Here is a 22,025-nt window from a genome sequence, read left to right as displayed (position 1 = left end):
TTCAATTACCAACATTTTGAATAATTTAGATTTAGAGAGATATATAAAAACATTGATTTATGACAAATATAATATCACGAAAATTAAATTAATTATATTTTTCTAAAAAATTAAATACACTATGAATTCTCATTAATTTACTCACTCAGTATAATAAATACTAATATTCAATTTTATTTAACTGATTTAATTTTTTCTTCAAAATTTTGATGAAATAATTCCAGAGATATATGATTGAAAAAAAGAAACATAAAAATTGAAAAATAATTTCCTTTCTTTTTTAATTTTAATATTCAAGGAAAAACGCTATATGTAAATTATTCATTTTTCATAATATATACCTGTAATATAATATGTGCCACGTTAATATGACGAGTATTTGTACAATATTTTTTTTTAATACTCTTTTGTTTCGAATTCATATATTAACATCAAAATTATTATTAACGACACTTTATTCACTGAAAAAAACCGATATTTTCTAAAAAATTTTAAACTGTATATTCTTTGTTCCTATTTAAAAAGATAAAGAAATTATAAAAATTTGCTTAACCTTCGCTTGACAAGATGCCCACCCAGGGTGGGCCAGAAAAATTGAAATTGCCATATCTTCTAAAGTTTTGCCTTAATTGAATCGCGATTTTAAGTCACTGAACAAAATCTTAAGAACTTTCAAAAAATGTAAAAAAAAATTTTTTTAAAAAATTTCTTCTTGATTATTTATAACTTTTATCAATGTATGTACGGAGATAACCGGGATGATTCAGATATTTTTTTAATTCTATTTTACAAAAAGACTTGAAATCATGCAGACTTTTCACTGTGAGTGTTTTATGATGTCAAATAATAGATATAAAAAATATTATATTGCATTTTTCATTTGTTTAAACAATTTATTGTTATTATTTATTAACTTTCTTTGTTCTGCACCTAGAAAGATGCAGTTTTTTTCTAATTTTGCAATTTATCAAGCGGAATATAATAAAAGATAGATTTGATGTAAAATTATTAATTCAACAATTGTTTAAACAATTATTGTTATTATTTACTAACTTTTTTTGTTCTGCACCTAGAAAGATGCAGTTTTTTTCTAATTTTGCAATTTATCAAGCGGAATATAATAAAAGATAGATTTGATGTAAAATTATTAATTCAACAATTGTTTAAACAATTTATTGTTGTTATTTATTAACTTTTTTTGTTTTGTACCTAGAAAGATGCAGTTTTTTTCTAATTTTGCAATTTATCAAGCGGAATATAATAAAAGATAGATTTGATGTAAAATTATTAATTCAACAATTGTTTAAACAATTATTGTTATTATTTACTAACTTTTTTTGTTCTGCACCTAGAAAGATGCAGTTTTTTTCTAATTTTGCAATTTATCAAGCGGAATATAATAAAAGATAGATTTGATGTAAAATTATTAATTCAACAATTGTTTAAACAATTTATTGTTGTTATTTACTAACTTTTTTTGTACGGCACCTGGAAAGTTTCCGTTTTTTCTAATTTTGCAACTCATCAAGCCGAATATAATAAAAGATAGATTTGATGTAAAATTGTAAATTCAACAATTGTTTAAACAATTGTTAAATTAGTAAATTTATGTCAAATCTGTCTGGCTATATTATATTCGGTTTGTTAAATTGCAAAATTAGAAAAAAATTGCAACTTTCTTGGAACATTATAAAGAAAGTTAATAAATAGCAACAATTATTTGTTTAAACAATTGGTTAAATAGTAAATTCATATAAAATCTTCATGTTTATTATGTTGAGCTTGTTAAGTTGCAAAATTAGAAAAAAATTGCAACTTTCTTGGAACATTATAAAGAAAGTTAATAAATAGCAACAATCATTTGTTTAAACAATTGGTTAAATAGTAAATTCATATAAAATCTTTGTGTTATTATGTTGTGCTTGTTAAGTTGAAAAATTAGAAAAAAATTGCAATTTTCTAGGAATATTATGAAGAATGTTAATAAATAGCAACAATTATTTGTTTAAACAATTTATAATAATAGTTGTTGCAAATTGAATTATATATTTTATTTTATTTATAACCTTTGAATTAATAACTACGAAGAAAAGGTAACAAATTTATAAAATTCTTCTACTGTCGTATGTATATTTGAAAAAGTTATAAATTATTAATAATAAATTGTTTAAACAAATAAAAAATCAACAAAACATTAATAAAATATATTATTTGGTAACATATAACAATTTTGGAAAAAAAACTGAATGATTCTAAGTTTTTATTTCAATATACAAAGAAGAAAACATTTGGCCCACCCTGGGTGGTATCTTGTCAACCGTGTATATAAAAAGTATCCAGTCCGGCGAAGGTTAAATAAACAAAGAAAAAAGTAAGTTTGTAAAAAATTAAATATTTTTGTAATATAATTTTATTTCATATTTTTTTATCATATATAGGATTCTAAATTAGGTGTTTTTGTGTGTTAAGTGTATATGAAAGAAAATTGATAAGAAACTAGCTGCTTCCGCATGAGACAAGTTATACGAACGCGCGCCGTACTATAGAGAATTCATTGATCGATTAAGAATGTTGAATATTGTGGGATTCCTCAAATTGCTCCAAATTTTTTATATACTATGTGAGTGCATACTGAGCTAACTTCGACTATTCTGAAGGCATTGTTCACTTATAGATAGAGCATTCTCTTAGATGACATTCCTCGTCAATTAACTAACTTTATATAGTTTATCTACAAGAACTTGTTTTCATTTTATTCACGAGCCGAAAGCTTTCAAATTTTCAGCGAAATTATATTTGAAATTCGCGAATACATAAAAAAATATTATATGAATTCATCGTAATTAATGAAAAAAATTGTTTTTATTGTAAAATATTTATTTATTGATAATAAACAGAATCAAATAATTTAATTATATTATTAATAAGAATATTTAATTAATTGTAATAATAAAAATAATTGAATATTTCATTACAGTAACTAAATCACAAAGTTCGCGTTATTGTGTAACAAATTAATTATTTTGCATTTTAACGCTGTACGCTTTCAAAGTGCAGGATATTTGCAAAAGGAAGCTCAGCATGAAATGTACAATATTCAAAGAGTTAAAAGCACTGGATATAACACCTAATTTCTCGTTTCTCCTGTTACCAACAAAGAAAAGCCCTTTATTTAGAGGTACAAATTACGCTATATAGATTTCATTTTGCGTCATATCTCATAAGATATAGTTTAATTACTAAGATGCTTCCTTTCCTACCCGTTATTATTTATAAAATAATAATATCTCAAGTTAAAACGTTACTAAAATAAAATATATAATTGTAAAATGTAATTTTAAATTCTAAAAAAACACAAGTTTATAATAAAAATATAAAATATTTGCAAAAATTTGCTTCTCTATTGTTTGAACTTTTTTTTTGTTGAATAATCATCAGCAAACATAGAGTGTATAAGTTTAATAAATAGTTAAGAAACTATATCAACAAATTATTCCATATACATGTGAGTAAATATTTAAACTTACGTTTGTATATTTTTCAATAGCTATTTCTTATCGTAAACCTATACATTTCTTTTTGTGGAAAATTTTTAATCATTAACATTATATGGCTTTGGGTCAGAATTTTATTTTAATGTTTAAATATTGTTGAATGAGAATTTTATTATTTTGTCAAAATTATTTTAGAAATCAATTTTATAATTGTTAAATTTGTAATAATTTATTTAAAAAATTAAAAATTTTTTTTTTTTTTTAAGAATTTTACACAGAATTTAAAAAAATTTCATTGTTGATTATTTTATAACTTATCAAAATTTGCATATCCAAATTATTAAAACAAACTTCATATAATAAAATTTCATTTTTGTAAGTATTATATAGAATCGTAAAATATGCAAACAAAAAAATACATCAAAATGATTTGAAGAAAGAACAAAGAAATAATTAATCTTCTTCAGGGAATCAACAATATTTATCTCATTTTATCACGTGTAATTCCCGTGTGAGGAGATGAAAAAAAAAAAATTCAACTCACATGACCGTAAAAGTTCGGAAATTACTTTTAAATTACCATCATAAAGTTATGTATTTTTGTGATTAATTTTTCTCTGCGCTTACACACATGAAATCTGACTTGTATTTTCGTGTTAAAAATCATTTTTTTCGTATTTATTTTATTTACTTTTATTAAATTATATTTTTGAATAATTTTTCAATTCTTTTTTTTTCTTTTCTTTGTTTAAAACAATTTGATAAATTTTATTTTCTTTATTAAAATTAATTACAATTTTAGCTGATCGGATTATATTATTAAAACAGAAAATAATTTCATTTTTTAATTTTAATTTAATTGTCGTTACTTTTTTTTATTTTTTAATTATATTTTGGAGATTCTATTAACTTTTTATTATTTCGTCTGTTACATTCTCAGGAGTATTAAATAACGTTAAGTAAGTGTCTAGTATTATCTATTTACCCGGTTAACTAAATAGCAAAATCCCACCCTGCACATTAAACACGTGGATCTTTTTTTGATGTTTGTTTTTTTTATCTTTCTCATTTCATCAGGACACTTACAATATTGTTGTTTCTTAATTTCTCTCTTCGTATAAAGTTTTTTTTTCCTCTTTTTTATATATATTTATCTTTATTTTCCTTGTTTATATATAAATATCTATAATTGCTATTGGATATACTGTATAAATTCGTTACTATTTAAAAATTTCCCACTCTAATCATTGTCTTTATCACGCAAAGGGTGAAAAAAGCGTAACTCTCACTAAACATATATATATACATACATATATATAAAGATCGTATTCTAAAAACATTTCCAGTTGCCTTATCCAGTTAAACTTGATCTCATTTTCTCTCACGTTTCTTCCATTACCTACCAACTCCATTATTCTCTGTAAAATTGCAAGTGGAAAAAAGAATAGGACACTTTTCTACTTTAAATTAAGCGATTACTCACTCTTATTCTAGTATAAAATATTTTTTATATCTTGTCACTTCCGTAAAATCGTGGTGTGGAATTTTTATAAGACAAGTAAAGAGAGGATAAAATTTGTTTCCGCGGAAAAACTTTTCTATGAAAAAAATTTTTGTGAAGTTTTTTCTTTTTTTTGTAAAGTATACCTCATGTTCTGAAAGTTTTTTTAAGTAAACAATTTTTATTCAATTTGAAATTAAAAGAAATTTTTTTTATTATTTCAAATAGTGACATGACATTTTTTCAATTACTTACATATAAGTTTTTAAATTACAAAATTTCTAAAAATTAAATAAAAACATAAATTTTATAGAAAATTTCTAAAATAAATGAAAACAATAAATTACAGTTTGTAAAAATAAATAAATAGTAAATGTATATACCTACTAAAATATATTACTCTTGAAATAAGAAATAAAAGAAGAAACAATATAATATGGAACAAATAAATTTTAATAGAATTGAAGAGAAAATAATAAGTTAATATGAACCTAATATAATGACAGACATTTGTAAAACTATTTTTTTGTAATTCATTAGCTACTGGTGACTTGATGACTATGTGAAGTAATTAAAAAGTTCCCCGTCTTTTCATTTCGTTTGATGAATATAAAATAAAAAAAAAATACATTGTTTATTTGACATTTATGCGATAATAAAATGTAAAATACAATTTTAAAGGAGTAATGATATGAGTATTTAAAATTATATATACCTATATTATTATTATTTTTATTATTACTATTATTTTATTATTATTATTATTATTATTATTATTATTATTATTATTATTATAAGAATAAAAAGTAAGTACCTAATGTAAAGCTCAGAATTGAAAGATTAATAAAATTATATTGTCTTTATTATTCAGAAGCGAGTTCAGAAGCATTGGTGTATAACATATTAGTCTTTGAAGACAATATATATTGTGTTTGTAATCATGTGATTTTCACACTAGAGTTCAGGCACACGACAAATGATTATTTAATTTGAAGATGAACAAATGAAGATTGATTAAGTGTTATGTATTGCGATGATTCAAATTCCGAGTAAACAAGATGATTTTTATTTTAAAAGTAAACATTATTAATTTATTTGATATTCATTAAAGAGCAAATAATTTAAATTATTATTTAATAATTAATAAATAATGGTAAATATAAAATAAATAAAAGTAAATAATATATATATATATATATATAATAATTAACAAATTAATAATTATCAATCAATTATAATCTTCGGAAAGAATTGAATAAGATATTTTAAATTTAAATAATTAAATTAATTAGAACAATTATAATGATACAAATATTTGAACAAATTTAACAAATAGTTAAATAATTGATATAATTATTTAATAAGATGAGTATAAAAATAATTTAATAAACAATAGCAATTGAATAATTTTATAATTATATCATACAATCAATTGATTTCATCAATGAGCTATGAGCAATGAGCTATATCTAAAAGTAGAAAAATTACAACATTTTTCGATGAATTTTATTTCATATACATTATTGTATTTTTCAATATTTCAATGAAATGAAATTAATTAGGATATTTAATTAACTGTTCATTAAATCATTTTTTACTGTGGTTAAAATTTATACTCAACCAGTTTATCAAAATGTGGGTATAATTCTAAAATTCATTATATTTATGTATTTCGAATTGTTTATACAAAATGTAAATTAATTACAAATTAAAAAGTAATTTAAAATATGAATTAAACGAAAAATATTTTGACATGAATAAATATTAATTTACAATTTTCTACATAAAGTTTTTTTTAACAATGTCACAACTAATGAGTTTTCCTACTTGATTTTATTTTTGCATAATACATTGAATAGATATATCGTAAACAAATTTATCCAGACAGGAAAAAGTTTTAATTATCGATTATTTATCGTTTAAAGAAACAAATATTTTTATCATTAGAGGAAATAAAATTGCAATTTTAAAAATAGATAACAGTATTGCATATATATATAGAATTAATTCTTTTTGATTTGCATTTAGTGTATATAACAAAACATAACATTAATAGGTATATATAGGTACAAAAATATTGTGAAACAGAAAGAACGAGAAAAATAATATATTCAAAACAAAAATATTATTAAATATAAAACAATGCTGTGAATGAAAAAATACTAAAAACCAAAAATAGCACGAATCAAAAAATATACTATATGAAAAAATTAATAAAATAATTTTTAAAAAAATAATATTAATAACCATAAATAATCAATGTAAAAAGCTACTAAAAGGTGTAGATGGAATAAAATAAATGCAGTATAAAATTTTTTTTAAAAATTCTCTAAAAGAATATAGTAGCTACTATGTATAAAACACCGATTTCTCTTTTAGTTAAAAATTATGGCGACAGCTTATGATTTATATATGAAATTATGATGTGACAAAAATTACAGACAAATTGTCCAATTTATATGTAGAAATAAGTTTTGTTATTTGTTCGCAATAAATTTTCGTGGATGCGCACATATTACATCGAGAAGTTTAAGTCCAAAAGTGTGAGGGTGGAAGGGACAGGGAGGAAGAATAAATGGGATTGGTTGACTAAATGGACGGACAAGAAGATGTAGGGTAAAAAGTTTTGAGTGTCTTTACTCAACGAAAATACCAGTTTTAGTTCATGTATCCTCAATTCATAATAATAATTATTATCTTATATATGTACTTCTTTTCCGCCTGTCTGATTATATTATGCCGTTCCTCCTCCCTTTTTGCCTACATAGTCCATAATTCATTTGTCTAAATGGGTCAGAATTTCTCCAACGAATCAGCTAAATTTTTAAACAAAAAAAAATTGTTTGTTAAACTTATAAATAATTAAAATTTTTAACTGTTAAATAAAAAAAAATTTTCTTAACATATCCTGGTGATAAATTTAAAAACAAAATAGGTTTTTCTCGTCTTTGAACGTGGTCGTCATATTAGGGATTCAAACGCCGCGCCTGATTAAATCCACATTTTCTCGTCGCCCTGATCGGTCGTGGCGTTTCATTCTAAATTTCTACACGAAGAAATTAAAATTCAAAACTCGAAAAATAAACGGCAAAAATCGGTCGGAAAAACGGAATGGTCTCTTTCCGCTAATAACAAATAACTCTCGACTTTAGAGGCCAATGGGACTGTTATAGACGATATGGTCTTTTACGCTAAATACGAGTAATACTCGACATTTAGATGAAAAAAGGACCATTTGAATGTTTAGAACAAGAATTTTATGTTATATACATTGGCATTGCTCTCGTCAAGATAGAAAAAACACTGCCGGAGTGAATTACTTCTTGACCAAAAAAAGAGCGAACCATTAACGACTCGGTGAACCACTAGAATGCCGGTCTGCTTCTAAACGTCCGATATTTATACCGCTACACGTGAGCGACGACCTGGAGGGGGAAACTTTCGGAGTCTGCGCAGAGCTACATTCATTTTGAGTAGGCGACGCGCATCCTTGTCCGTGCGTTTGCCTGGGTCTCACAGCTTGATTTTCCTTTCGATCATGCGCAGTATCAAAATATTGATTTATTTTAACATTAAGAAATTCATATACATTACAGGGTGTTATTTTTTCGTAACGGGTTTATACTTAGAAATGTATGTGGAATATAAAACAATTTTTAAACTTGAGAATTTCCGAACCGTATATATATATATATATATATATATATATATATAGCGATTTGGCTGTTCCATATACCGGAAGTTTTGCATTTCACTCGTATCTCTCTTTCATATCTGCATTTTATTTTTGTTTTACCCAACGCCACAGGATTCGCTTTGCTAATGTAAGATAATCGTATGGGTGTCATGATTTTTGCACTTTTGCTCGAGAATATCACAAAGAAAATGGGGATAGTGGCAAAGGGATGAGTGTGATAATCACAATGCGAGTGAGAAACAATGATGCGAGAAAATCCTGCGTCACCGGGGCGCCATCTGATTGGATGCTGGCTCTAATGTTCCATCGCGTTGCAAACAGTACCATTTTATATATATATATATATGTATATAATTTTTAAGAGAGAAAGATAGAAATTTTTCTCACCACTTGCACAATTGGAAAAACTGTTCATCGCGATAATGAATCTTTAAACATTTTCTATTCTTGTGGCCATTCGTATATATATTTCTTATTCGTTCCCGGACAGCTGATTATAAAAACAAGATTTATCCGTAGGTATTTATAAATAAATTACAAGCTTAAAATAGATGATAATTTTTAATACATGAAAATTCTAAAAATAACTATATATTCTTAAAAATTATTTTAACAATATTAAAACTCTGAATTTGAATTAATGATAATTCGTCCATTAATTTAAATTAGTAGAAATTTTCACTAATTTTTAGTAAAATATTACTATTTGATTTAGTAACATTTTTTACTAAAGATATAGTAAAAAATGACTAATTTATAGCAGTTAGTATATCTTAAAATCATTTACAACACCCCCTATATAAGTTAAAATATTAGAGGGGAGTCGTCTAGATTGGAACAGTTGTCTATAAATAAATCTACAAAAAGATTAACTAATTCTAAAAACAATCACATTAATGTAATTGATTGCTTTTACAAAGTTCAATATATTTTTATTTTATCTAAAATTTTGAAATTCAGTTTCATTAATGAATTGATGTGAAAAAAAAATTGAAAGACTACAAAGAAATTAAAATTTAATTTCAACAATGAAATGCATTTTTATTTCGAAATGAAACATTGTATCATCAGATTGGAAAAAAATGATTAAAAATTCCACTTTCAAAAAAAAAAAATATATATATATATATATATATATATATATATTGTATATATACCGTGTAGATGTATTGATGCGAATAGAAATTTCAATTAGAATCATAAATAAAAATTAATTGAAAAAAAGAAAAATGAAACAAAATATATTATTACATATTACATTTGACTTTTGTGAATTAACATTGAAACAAAAGAATATATTCATGAAAAACTTTGTGTATGACTGTTTCGTTTTGTGCATTTTAAATGGATGCTTTTTGGGAAAATAGGAAAATAATTGCCCATATTAAGAGGAGATTTTCACCCAGATAAAAACATTGTTCTACTCCATGCAAAGAGATGGGAAACTCGGATAATTGAGCACTATAATTGCAGTCATTTTAACGAAAATGACATCAGTATACATATATATATATACAAAATTTGCTGTAATTTTCACACTATATAGATCCAAATTCTTGATAAAAAATCAATTACTAAATATAAAAACAAAATTTTTTATAACTATTAATAAATTAATATAATAATTTTAAGGTATTAATTAACTTAATATATTAAAATTATAGAATTTTTTTTTTATTTCCTATATAGTATTATATTGTTAGGGATTTTTGAAATTCATGTTTTTTATACCATATTTTGATAAATTGAAATATTGAAATATACAGTGGTGAATTTGTAAGTTTATTAGAAAGAAAAATGATGAAATGTGTCAGAACTTGGACTTTTTATATTGAATTGTTCGTGTCTCACTTGCCTATCAATAAATCTATCTCGTGTGTTGTCAGCACGTGACTCTTAGTCAGGGTTGCATGTTTGCCCGAATTCCCCAGACAGGGCTTAACGCTGAATTTGAAGACAAACAACTTTATCTTTTTCAATTACAATTGTCACGTTCTGCAACTTTTCACCTATAACAATGTCTCGTGATTATCAATGATTTGTGTAATCTTTATGTATATAATATATACATATATTTTACATCAATATTTGCCAAATGTCAAAACTAGTTTTCTTTGAGGAAAACAAATTACATATTAATTTATTCAATAGTAATTAATTAACAATTACTATTATAATGAATTAGAATTTTTTAATTCATTAAATTAATAATATTATTATTATATATTATTATTTTTAATAAAAACGTCTTCTGCTTAATATTATGTTATAGCATTTAAGAATTTATTGTTTATTAATTAATTAATAATAAGACTTAATAAGTTTAATGACATTGGAAATTAATTGCAAATTTGGTTTTATATCAAATAAGATATATATCAAATAAATATAAATTTATTTATAATTTTTTATTGCATAAATATATGAAATAAAAAAAATTTAAATATGAAGCCAAGTTCAGAAAGATTGACTTGTTTAAAAAAAAAAATTTAATAACTAAATAAATTGACAAATTATTGCGTCTGAAATAAATTTTTTTAAGTCTCCAAAAATCAACTTTTATTTATCTCTTTCTAATTTATTGTGAATTTAATTTATTTGCTGTTTTGGACTATATCATATTGTTGTTTTCATTAGAGATAATTTTTTACTTAATATTTTGTTCTCGGTTCACTTAGATTGTCGAAAACAATAATTTTTAGTACGTTCAAAAAGCATGTGACTGATAATGATTGAAAGATTAAATTAATTGCTAATTATTATATGTTTGCCGCCACATTGAAAATTGTACAATTTATATAAAAATATCATTATAAATCGTGACTTGTTGCGTTATTTTAATTAATATTGTTAATAAACGTTGCCTTAACGTTTATTGTTTAATTAACATGAATACTTTTTATGGCTTTTTTGTAATTTTTTCTTAACTGCCACTCAATGACTGACAATCGGTAAATTTTGCCTGCGAAATAAAAAATACCAGGAAACATTATTGTTTTTTTTTATATTCTTGAAACGGAAGTAATATATATACTGATTTTTCTAGAATTTTTTTTTCTCTGTAATATTAGTTTAGTAAATCAGTTTTCTTCTTGATATTGAGAAATTTATTTTTATTGTAGGTATTTTGAATTTTTGATTTTCTTTTGCAAAATTCTAGTAAAGTTATACAATATAATATATATTATACTGCCGTCCAAAGTAAAAAGATACGTCCGTGCATTTGAAATATGCACCGGACGTGCATCTTTTTTACTTTGGACGGCAGTATAATATATTATATAATTATTATTGTTTGTTTATTATAATTTTTAAAAAATAATTTGTTTAACTATATACATTTTTTTATGAAACAGAAAGAATATTTAAAATTATTTTTCTTTTTTTTTGTAACTATTTTTCTTATCAAAAAATAATTGCTTTTAAAACAAATTACATTTTATTGATTTTTGCCTACGTGACAAAATTGCATGTACTATACAATAAAACGTGACAATTATAATGTTTTACATCTTTGACAGTTTAACTTGTCTTGAAGAATTGTCATGAAATATTTGTTCATTAATTTATTACTTTTTAATTCATGTGTGCAAGTGGATTTTTTTTTTCGTTTTGGCTTCTTTAATAAACATTTCATCGCTGTTGAATTGACGTCAAACATAGACTATGTACTATCATTCAGTTTTTATAAATTACTGTTAAAAGATTTTTAACGACAATAAAGATATCAATTTTTTAAAATATAAAATTTTCAATATCCAATGTACATATAAAAAATATAGAAAAATATTATGTCCTCTATATATTATAAATACAATGTGAACGAGAAAAAATTGTGAAAGAAAAGTTTTTACATTCAAAATTTCATCACACTTTTCTATATAATACACATTTTTCGTTCACGAATTTAATACACATAGAGACACTTTTTTTTTCAACGTCAAATAATAATCGATTCTGAATATAGTGACTTCGATAGAATGATATGGGGTCTCTTGTTCAAAAGTGAAGTAGAAAGTGTATATCAAGCATCTGCGGTGAAAAACTTTACTCTTATTTTCCTGTCGGTAAATTTTTTTTATAGATTAAACTATACTTTATTTATAACTGAAAATTAATAAAGAAAAAAATTTCATTTTATAACAATTAAATATATATCATCAAAGTTGAATATATACACTGCCGTCCGAAATAAATTGTAGTATAAATAAAAGTAGAGACTTTTTCTTTAAAGCGTTGGAAAGCTTATTAAATTTCGAAAAAAGAAATGTCTATTAGAAAGAGATTGCTTAAATAGATTTCAATATATTCAAAGTTAAAAAAATAATTGTAATTTTTTCCTTATTTTCTACTTTGACTTTAACCTCTTGCATGGACCAGGAAAATCGACGGGAGAAATTGTCCTTTTATTATAAATGTAATAAAAATTATATATTTCACAATTAAAAAATTTAATTTGAAAAACTTGAATAATTTTAATGAAAATTAATTTTACTTTTTCAAATTAATTATTTTTACCGTCAATAATCTAATATATAAATTTATTTTTAAATATTAAATTATGTTATCTTATCACCAAAAAATTATATCGTATATTTATGATAAATAATAATGAAATTAATGGTACCCGGGAAAGCGCCCGATCGCAAGCTTTAGTTTCGGCCCTGACGCACGAACGAATGAGCCAGCGAGACGGGTATATCCAGAGATAGACGGTTGAATTTTTTTCCGTGCACGCTCGCACTTTTTTTTCAATTACAGGGAAACCCTTTAAAATTTTTTATTGTTCTTGGAATCAATGGAAAACTTAGATTCCAAGGAATAATTATGTTAAAGGACAATTTTTTCCATCGATTTTCCTGGTCCATGCAAGAGGTTAAAGTCAAGATAGGAAATTAGGAAAAAATTACAATTATTTTTTTAACTTTGTAATATGTTATATTGAAATCTATTTAAGCAATCTCTTTCTAATAGACATTACTTTTTCCGAAATTTATGAAGCTTTCCAACGCTATAAAGAAAAAGTCTCTACGTTTATTTCTTTCTGAGTTACCCCTATTTTTATGCGAGTGAGATTAGAATATTTCAATTCCATATAATGCATTCAGTTTTGTTGAAAAATCTACTATTATTATTGACATTAGTTTAGTCTTTTGACAAACATATGTGGAGGAGATAATATGCGATAAAGTAGTCTGTTTTTTTTTTATTCAACCATGTGGGCGATGACTCAAGTCACTTTCATAATAGAATCGTATAAAAATTGTTTAAAATAACCTTCCGTTGTCTTGTGATTTTTATTAACTTCTCGTTTTTTTTCTGTACTCTATCAATTTTAATGTCTTCCTACTACTTGCACACTGCACGTAGACTCGTCAAATTGAAAAAAAATATTCTTTATCGAAAAAAAATTAATAATTTCTACAAGGTTTTTATTGTGAAAAATACTTTGTAATAAAAATTAATAACAAATTAATAGGGATAATAAAATACATAAGGGCAAAATTTGAAATTAAAGAAAATATTAAAAATAATTAGCAATAAATAATGAAAATAAAAAATTAATAATAATAAAGAAATACTTTAATATAATATGTAGGTCGATTTAATGATTTTAAAAAATGCGTTTACACATTAATGTTATAATCAGTTTAATTCTGTTGCATTTTCACAATAAACAAAAATTACCTCCTGAATACTATGCTAAAAAGAGAACTCGATAATTTCCCTACGCTTTAAATTTTATTAGTTAATTAACATGAATTAAACATTCCAATTACATGATTTTAATGAAGGCCAATTGTAATTATATAAGCACAAAGTTGAAAAATTGGAAACAATTTCAATGAAAATTTTTTTCAAAATTCTTTCCCAAAAAAAAAAAAAATGGATTTAATTGCAAAGACAAGGTGCATTTAAAAAAGAAACATTAATTTGATCCATAAAAAATATAACTCTTTTTATATTATCTTATATGAACATCGTAAGTTTATATAAAAACTCATTTCCAATTACGTCGCAAAACAACAATTACATATTTAATCACACATTAATTATTTTAAAATTTGACAACACCTTAAAAAAAAAAAAAATAATAATTCATATTTTATTTCCTGTTGTTTGCATGTGAATAAAATAGTTTTAATTTTTTCTATAAGTTGTTGTATATAATTGAGAAGGAAGAAAAAAATGTTTGTTTAAAAATTATTTTGTTTTTTGGAAACAAAAAAATTTCTTTGAATTGAAAATAATTTTGTGATTTTTTTTTTTGTTTTCAATAATTGTAAAAATAATATTATTGTGTTATAGTGCAATTGTATGGATGTTATCTGCGACCAATATAATATTGAAAGATTAATTTCCAATTCTGTTTATATTGTCAGAAAAAATGATATTATATAGTCCTTTGCATGTGATATGTGTTATTATCGTGATATTATTCCTCGTGACCGAGTGTTTCCCTCGTGCGAGAATACTGTTAATGCATATTAGCCCATCGATATATGAATGAGTTTATAATAAGAAGTTCAAACAGGTTCAACAACCCAAAGCTAATTCATATTTGATCTCATTTTAAAGGTGCATTCAAATAAAATATAGTCACGCGCTTTTATTAGTGATTTATAAAGATTTTCTCTGAAATTTATTTATTTCTGTTTCGATTTTTTAAATGCAATTTATTCATTAATTTTGTATATTCTATACTTTACAGATGAAAAAAATATATCAATATTTTTTTTTTCTTAATTTAAGAATATATTTTCATAAAAATATATTTCAAAATTTATGAATATATGATTTATAATATATTTGTATTGTAAAATTATTGTTTATACTAAATTTAAAAGTAAATTGCATTAGAAATATTATGCAATTTGTATAATTTTTTTCTATGTTATTTTTTTCTAAACAATTTCTCTGAAATCTTTTCACTTATGTGATTAACTTTTATACATCCTTGATGCGAACGATTGACGTACAAAGTACAAGAAGAAATCAAAAAGGCATTTAAGTATTATAATGGTTATTTTGATGAGTATCGGTTTTTTTCCTAAATGGAAAATCGTAAATGTCCAGAATCGTTGAATAATATTCTTAGAAAAATTGATTCACAATGAGTTAAAAAATGATTTGTTAGTTTTTTTTCGAATTTTATAATTTTTCTTTTTGTCTAAATTGATTGGAATGGTATAACTCAATATTTAATATTCTCAAATTTCCAAAAGATAAGTTAAATTTAACATTATATAAATTTTTCATTAAAAAATTTAAATAATATAAATTTTAGCATACATTTTTCACTATGAAAGACGAACAGAAAAATTACTGAACAAAAAAAAAAGTATAATAATAAAATGCTCATTTCAGTTTTGAGTATCTTTTTCTTTAGGTAATTAACGTAAATTAGTTTTCTTAGAGTTTATGACTTTATAAATATAGTCAAGTATATTCTTCTGAGTCAGCGACAAAAATAATAAAATGAGAGAAATTATTTTTCAAGTTAATATTTACTATTATTATTAGTTTTATTATTAGTAAATTATTAATATTATATTTTATAATTTCAAATTATTTACATTATTTTATTTGCGTAAAAATTAATCGAAAAAAATTAATTAATTAAGAAAAAAATGATTTCATTGTTTAAAACAGAGTTTTTTCAAATTTAAGAAAATTTTTGAAAACAAAATATTCGGAATTTTTTGTGGATGAGAAAAAAGTAACTTCCTGGATACTTGGCATAGATGCTGAAAATGACTTTCTATTTCACGGTCAAAAAAAGGTCCCGAAGTAGAAAAGAGGAAAGGTTGTTAAACTTGAATAAGAGGAAAGATTGAAAGGGCGATAATTTTGTTTTCTTATCGGTAATCTGAAAGTGTCTTTTCAAACTTATGGCCTTTTCCGAAAAGAAGCGACAGAATGGAAAATTCCAAAATCCATATAATAGTCACCAGAAAAATGATAAGTCTTTTTCTTCATCTTTTTTCGTGTTTACTAATTAAATTTAAAATGTTCAACATCATAAATGTGATACAAAAAAATGTTCTGTTTTTTTAAATTCAGAAAAAATTGCTACATAATTTTTAATAAATTCCGATATATATATATATTTTTTTTTTAAATTAATATTTAGTTTTTTAAATGGATCAGAAAATATGAATTTTAATTCCTAGAAAAAAAGTTTCTTATTTTTTAATTAATTCAAAATAAAAATTTATTAAGCGAAATAATTAAAAGATTGTTATACCTAGTCTTAGAAACTTGACTCACTGAATTTCAAAATGAAGTATTTATTATTTTTCAAGAACTACTGATGGGAAAGTGAGGTAATGAATTGACAAAAAAAGAAAAAAGTATAAAAAACAGGTTTATTTTGAAATTAAGAATTTATTTTTTGTTCCTGTTTTTTAGAAAATATTAGTATTCTTAAATTGAAATTTCTAATCACATTTACTTAATTGTTTATTTAATTGCGTAATTAAATAAAATAGGATTCAATTTACGAATATTCCAATTGTATAAATAAAATAATCTACATATTTTAAGAATATCAAATATGAATAAATAAATAATAAAAAATAATGTATTGTATATTAAATTGTACTATAGAAATCATGTTTGCAAATAAAATTTTTTTAAATCTATTTATTACATTTTGGTACATTGCTCCTCATTTTCCCTACTGCTTTCAGTATTTTTTATTCAAAATTTTTATTCACTTTTTATTTCAGTGACTTATTTTTTATATTCGTTTTGAAAACAACTATTGTTAAATTTTCCATTGTTAAAAAAATAATAATGATAATATTTAACAATTTGTTTCTCTCAATTTATTATTGTTATTAATTTTTTTAATACATTTTGACAGTTAACAAAAAAAAATTTAATCAAAAGTAAAATTGAAAAAAATTTATTCAGGTTAAAAGTTATTAATTCTAATTAAGGATTTTTTGGAAAATTGTTCTAAATTGTTAAAAATGAAAGTGAAGTGTGAATTTTTCGAAAATTGCAAAAGAAATCGCCTAGTTGAATATGCGTGGAAATTATCAGGTGCTCCAGGACCCTAGGTCGTGGATGCTGCAAGTTAGTAAATCACGAGTTCATTTAATCTCATCCCCTACCCTCATCTTATTTATTAAAAAAAAAAAAAAAATGAAAAAAATTTCGCGTGTTTCAAAGACTTGAGCAACGTTATATTATAGATAAGAAAGGAAGGAAGGGAGAGAGAGAGAGAGCTTACAAATAATGATGATTTGCGTTCTAAAGCAAAAGCACGTGCTCAGCCACCTTTTTCTCTCTCGTGGTCTTTCTCACTCCCGACAAACAATCTTGCATCCTGGTCCCACACAATCTGGGTCGTTAGCATAAGAACACCAAGTGCTTCAGCTCAGCTGTTAGTATACGCACTCTCACTCCAATCGTCGTACCACACTGATCGTTTAGCTTTGCTCACTCATCCGTTTATTATTCTCTTTCTCTCTCTCGGTATCAAATTGCATAACAAGGCACGCGACACGCTACTACCGGTGGGAAATCGCGAGTTTCAAACTTTTTCAAGTACACATAATTTTCTTTTAAAACAAACAAAAACGGATTTTTCATTTAAAAAAAAAAAAAATTTTTCGAAAATTCAAATTAAAAGCCAAATTTAAATTAAATAAAAAAAAAACAAAAGTTTAAGGTAATACACATCTATATTAATATAAGTTTAATAAATTTTTTTGTGAAAAGTTAATTAATCGAAAATGTAAAATAAAAAAAAAAAATTTCAATAAATGTAAAAACGAAAATTTTTTTATTTTTTAAGAAAACACAAAAAAAAAGAAATTATTCACAAAGTGAAAGAACAGAAAGCAAAATCAGTAAAATGCAATAAAAGTAAAAGAATATAAAAAGTGTTTTTTTGTAATAAAATAGGTGTTTGTTTATAAATTCATAAATATATTTATTTATATAAATATAAATTTATAAATATTAAAAAAAAAAATTATAAACTTTTGATATATAAAAAAGGCAAATAAGCATCAGATGAAAGTATTGAAATTGAAGATATTGAGGAAGAAAAAATTTTTTTCTTTCGCAGACGGAACATCGGCGTATCTCAAATTGACAATGGGGACTTCTTCATTGATAGTGGACTATTTGGTTTTTGTGGCCTTCATTGCGGTCTCATTTGTAATACCCTTGTGGGGTAGATTTCGTGCGAGGAAAAAAGAGACGAAAGCTGATTACGTTTTTGCCACGGGAACAGTTTCAATGGGGGCGATGATGTTGTCGATTGCGAGAGGAACCCTTGGCGTAAGATCATTTTTGGGTTATCCTTCGGAACTTTATTTTAAAGGCAGTGCCATGTGGGAAACTCTATTTGGAATGCTTCTTGCTTATCCAATAGTCTGCTTTGTCTTTGTTCCCGTTTATTATAGTCTGGGAATCACATCCGTTTATCAGTATTTAGATATGAGGTGAGTAAAGTGTAACATTAATTTTTATTTAGTTTAAAAAAAAGAAGTAAATTACAATCTATAGATTATAACTGTTTTGAATTTCTTAAAATTTACGTTTTTATGACTAATTGAAAAAATTCAATCAAATAAGAATATTAATATTAGGGGAATATACTCAGGGTTGGACACCGTTTTGAACTTTGTTTATAATCATTTTTAAAAATATAAATTTAGTCAATTAAGTTATATTGTTAGAAAGATGTACAAAAGAGGAACACTTTTGTTGAAGATCGTAAATTGATTGGTCTAAAATTAAAAAAGTTCTGATCATTTTAAAGAAAAGAAAAATCTAGTCAAGGTTGGATATTACTCAGAGTTGAACACTTTGTGAAAATCGAAGCGAATTATGGTTTAAAAAAATAACATTTATAACGTTACTGAAAAAGTTTTTTATGTTAATTTTTTCATTTTTTATTTATTATTTTATTATTTATAACGTTACTTTAAACGATTTTTAAGTTCATTTTTAACGTTATTATTTTTTTTCTAATATCTTTGGCAGAATATGTGCTGTGTGTGTGAATCAATGTTTATTTGTATATTTACTTATAAATTGTGTCAGATTCATAATTAACAAAGTGTCCAACCCTAAGGAGAACTAACATTTTCGAATTGTGCTAACCATAACCAGACATGTTTCGAAATTCGATTTTTCACTTCATTTTTTCTTCAATCATGAACCCCACAATACATGCGCAATAAACTTACCTTGCCGATTTTTTGTTTTCTTTATTCATTTTTTATGTTTAATCACATCGCTCACAAAACTTTTTTCATTCCTACAAATGCACCGACGTGACAGCAGACGCTACTTTTGATCCTCCAAAAATGTAATGGCACAAAAAGTTAGGTTTCACTACGAGAAGCTTTGCCACGTCCGTGCATAGATGGCGCTAGTTTTTTATTTTAAGAAAAGAGAAGTGCCCAACCATGAGTATATTCCCATATATGTAATTAAATAACACTCAGAAAAAAGAATTGTTGTGGTTACTAAAAATTAAGTCCACACAACAATTCCGGATTGTTAATATGTATAGAACCAGCAGTTCTATTTGTTTTTGAGACAAAAAAAATTGTTAAAATGGGATTGTTATTAAAACTATTCGGATTGTTCGGTGAAAAAACAGAATTGTTTGATGAACAAAGAAAATTGTGGTGAAACAGTTGAATTAACCTTTTAGCTGCGGGAAAATTTTAGTACAAATTGACCTGTCATAAAATACAAAATTTATACATAAATTAACTGGATATATCAGGTAGAGTCCCCGACCTGATTGCTGGTCGATATATCGACCACCCCCGCAGTCAAAAAAAATGTGCAATAAAAAAAACCGAATCCGGCTAAAAATAGATACTCGGGGGTTTTCGGGGTCGCTGATTACGAATCTGATGTTAGTTTTTCAAAATTGAATTTTGTCTAGAAACATTAAATATGTTGTGTTTCTTGAGTGGTCGATATATCGACCAATCCCGCAGCTTAAAGGTTAACAAAACTAAATTGTTAAATCGTCAATACAATTTGTTGTATTAAAACAGCTTTGATCCGTCTAATATAATTTGTTCAGTTTCTTCGCCTTCTAAAATAATCAATAGCATTAAAATTTGTGGAACATGCAGCTTCTGAATCAAATTCTTTGTTTTGTTTGTTGAACAAATCCGGATTGTTCCATCAACAATCGACAAAGAGTTTGCTTCTGCAACTGTACGGAATTGCAATCTAAACAAAACTGACAACAAAAAATTCGTAATGTTGTTAAAACAACATACATTTGTATTGACAACAATCCGAATTGTAATTTTAACATTTCGAATTGTAATATCAACAAATATACTGACAACAATCCAAAGATTGTTTACACAACAATCCCATTTTTCTCCGTGAATTCCTTTTCAATTGAGAGAAAAAGAACAAGAATAGGATCAACATTTCTCAAACGGATCATCTAAAATTAACAAATTTAATTTTCAATATTAAATAGTTTTTTTACTCCCATTGTGATAAAAATAATTTTCTGAAAATATTAGAAGAAAAAAAATTTTTTTGTTAAAATTACAAACAATTAAAATTTTTTAGCTGTTGTTAAAAATTAATTACTTTTTGAAAATTTTAGGTGATCCGTTTCAGAAATTCTGACCCAATAAATGAAATTATGTATTTATAAAAAATCTATAAGCAAAGTAACAAAAAAATACATAAATAAAAAATTTAAGAGCATTTGAACCTTCGTGACGTCACAAATCATGGCGCATGACACGCAAACTTCTCAGGTATGTGAAAAGCACAATTTTGAATATTTTTTAAAAAAACCTTTTGGAAAATGTTCAGAATAACATAGACTCTGTCTGTTATGTGCGGAAAATTCAAAATTTTGCGTTTAAAACGTTTTTTAAACAATGTTAAGGTCACAAATCATGGCGCATGACACGCAAACTTCTCAGGTATGTGAAAAACACAATTTTGAATATTTTTTAAAAAAACCTTTTGGAAAATGTTTAGAATAACATAGACTCTGTCTGTTATGTGCGAAAAATTCAAAATTTTGCGTATAAAACGTTTTTTAAACAATGTTTAAGTTGGTTGTCACAAGTAAGGAAAAAAACACGAATTGCTTATATGTAGGCATTGTTTAAAAAACGTTTTAAACGCAAAATTTTGAATTTTCCGCACATAACAGACATAGTCTATGTTTCTCTAAACATTTTCCAAAAGGTTTTTTTTAAAAAATATTCAAAATTGTGTTTTTCACATACCTGAGAAGTTTGCGTGTCATGCGCCATGATTTGTGACCTTAACATTGTTTAAAAAACGTTTTAAACGCAAAATTTTG

The 22,025-nt window shown here is 24.4% G+C and overlaps 2 protein-coding genes across 8 annotated transcripts in view; one reads left to right on the top strand and one right to left on the bottom strand.

Annotated features, from left to right (window-relative positions):
- Positions 1-22,025, bottom strand: part of LOC127287005 (ras-related protein Rab-24-like) — a 590,458-nt gene that overhangs the window by 481,551 nt on the left and 86,882 nt on the right. The window lies entirely within an intron of this gene.
- Positions 1-22,025, top strand: part of LOC127286996 (sodium-coupled monocarboxylate transporter 2) — a 415,172-nt gene that overhangs the window by 384,337 nt on the left and 8,810 nt on the right. For 6 of the 7 annotated variants that reach the window (XM_051313677.1, XM_051313676.1, XM_051313674.1 and 3 more), the window contains one exon: positions 18,777-19,155. In XM_051313677.1, coding sequence (XP_051169634.1) covers positions 18,806-19,155 — 350 coding nt within the window. In that variant the 5' untranslated portion in view covers positions 18,777-18,805. Of the gene's footprint in view, positions 1-18,069; positions 18,375-18,776; positions 19,156-22,025 lie in introns of those variants that run through there. The other variant, XM_051313678.1, reaches the window with a different exon arrangement.

Source organism: Leptopilina boulardi, unplaced genomic scaffold (assembly GCF_019393585.1).
Source record: "Leptopilina boulardi isolate dan_hultmark-lab unplaced genomic scaffold, ZJU_Lbou_2.1 LbouV2_367, whole genome shotgun sequence".
Taxonomy (NCBI): Eukaryota; Metazoa; Arthropoda; class Insecta; order Hymenoptera; family Figitidae; genus Leptopilina; species Leptopilina boulardi.
The sequence above is the reverse complement of the archived record's forward strand: the minus strand, read 5'-3'. Positions and strand labels throughout refer to the sequence as shown.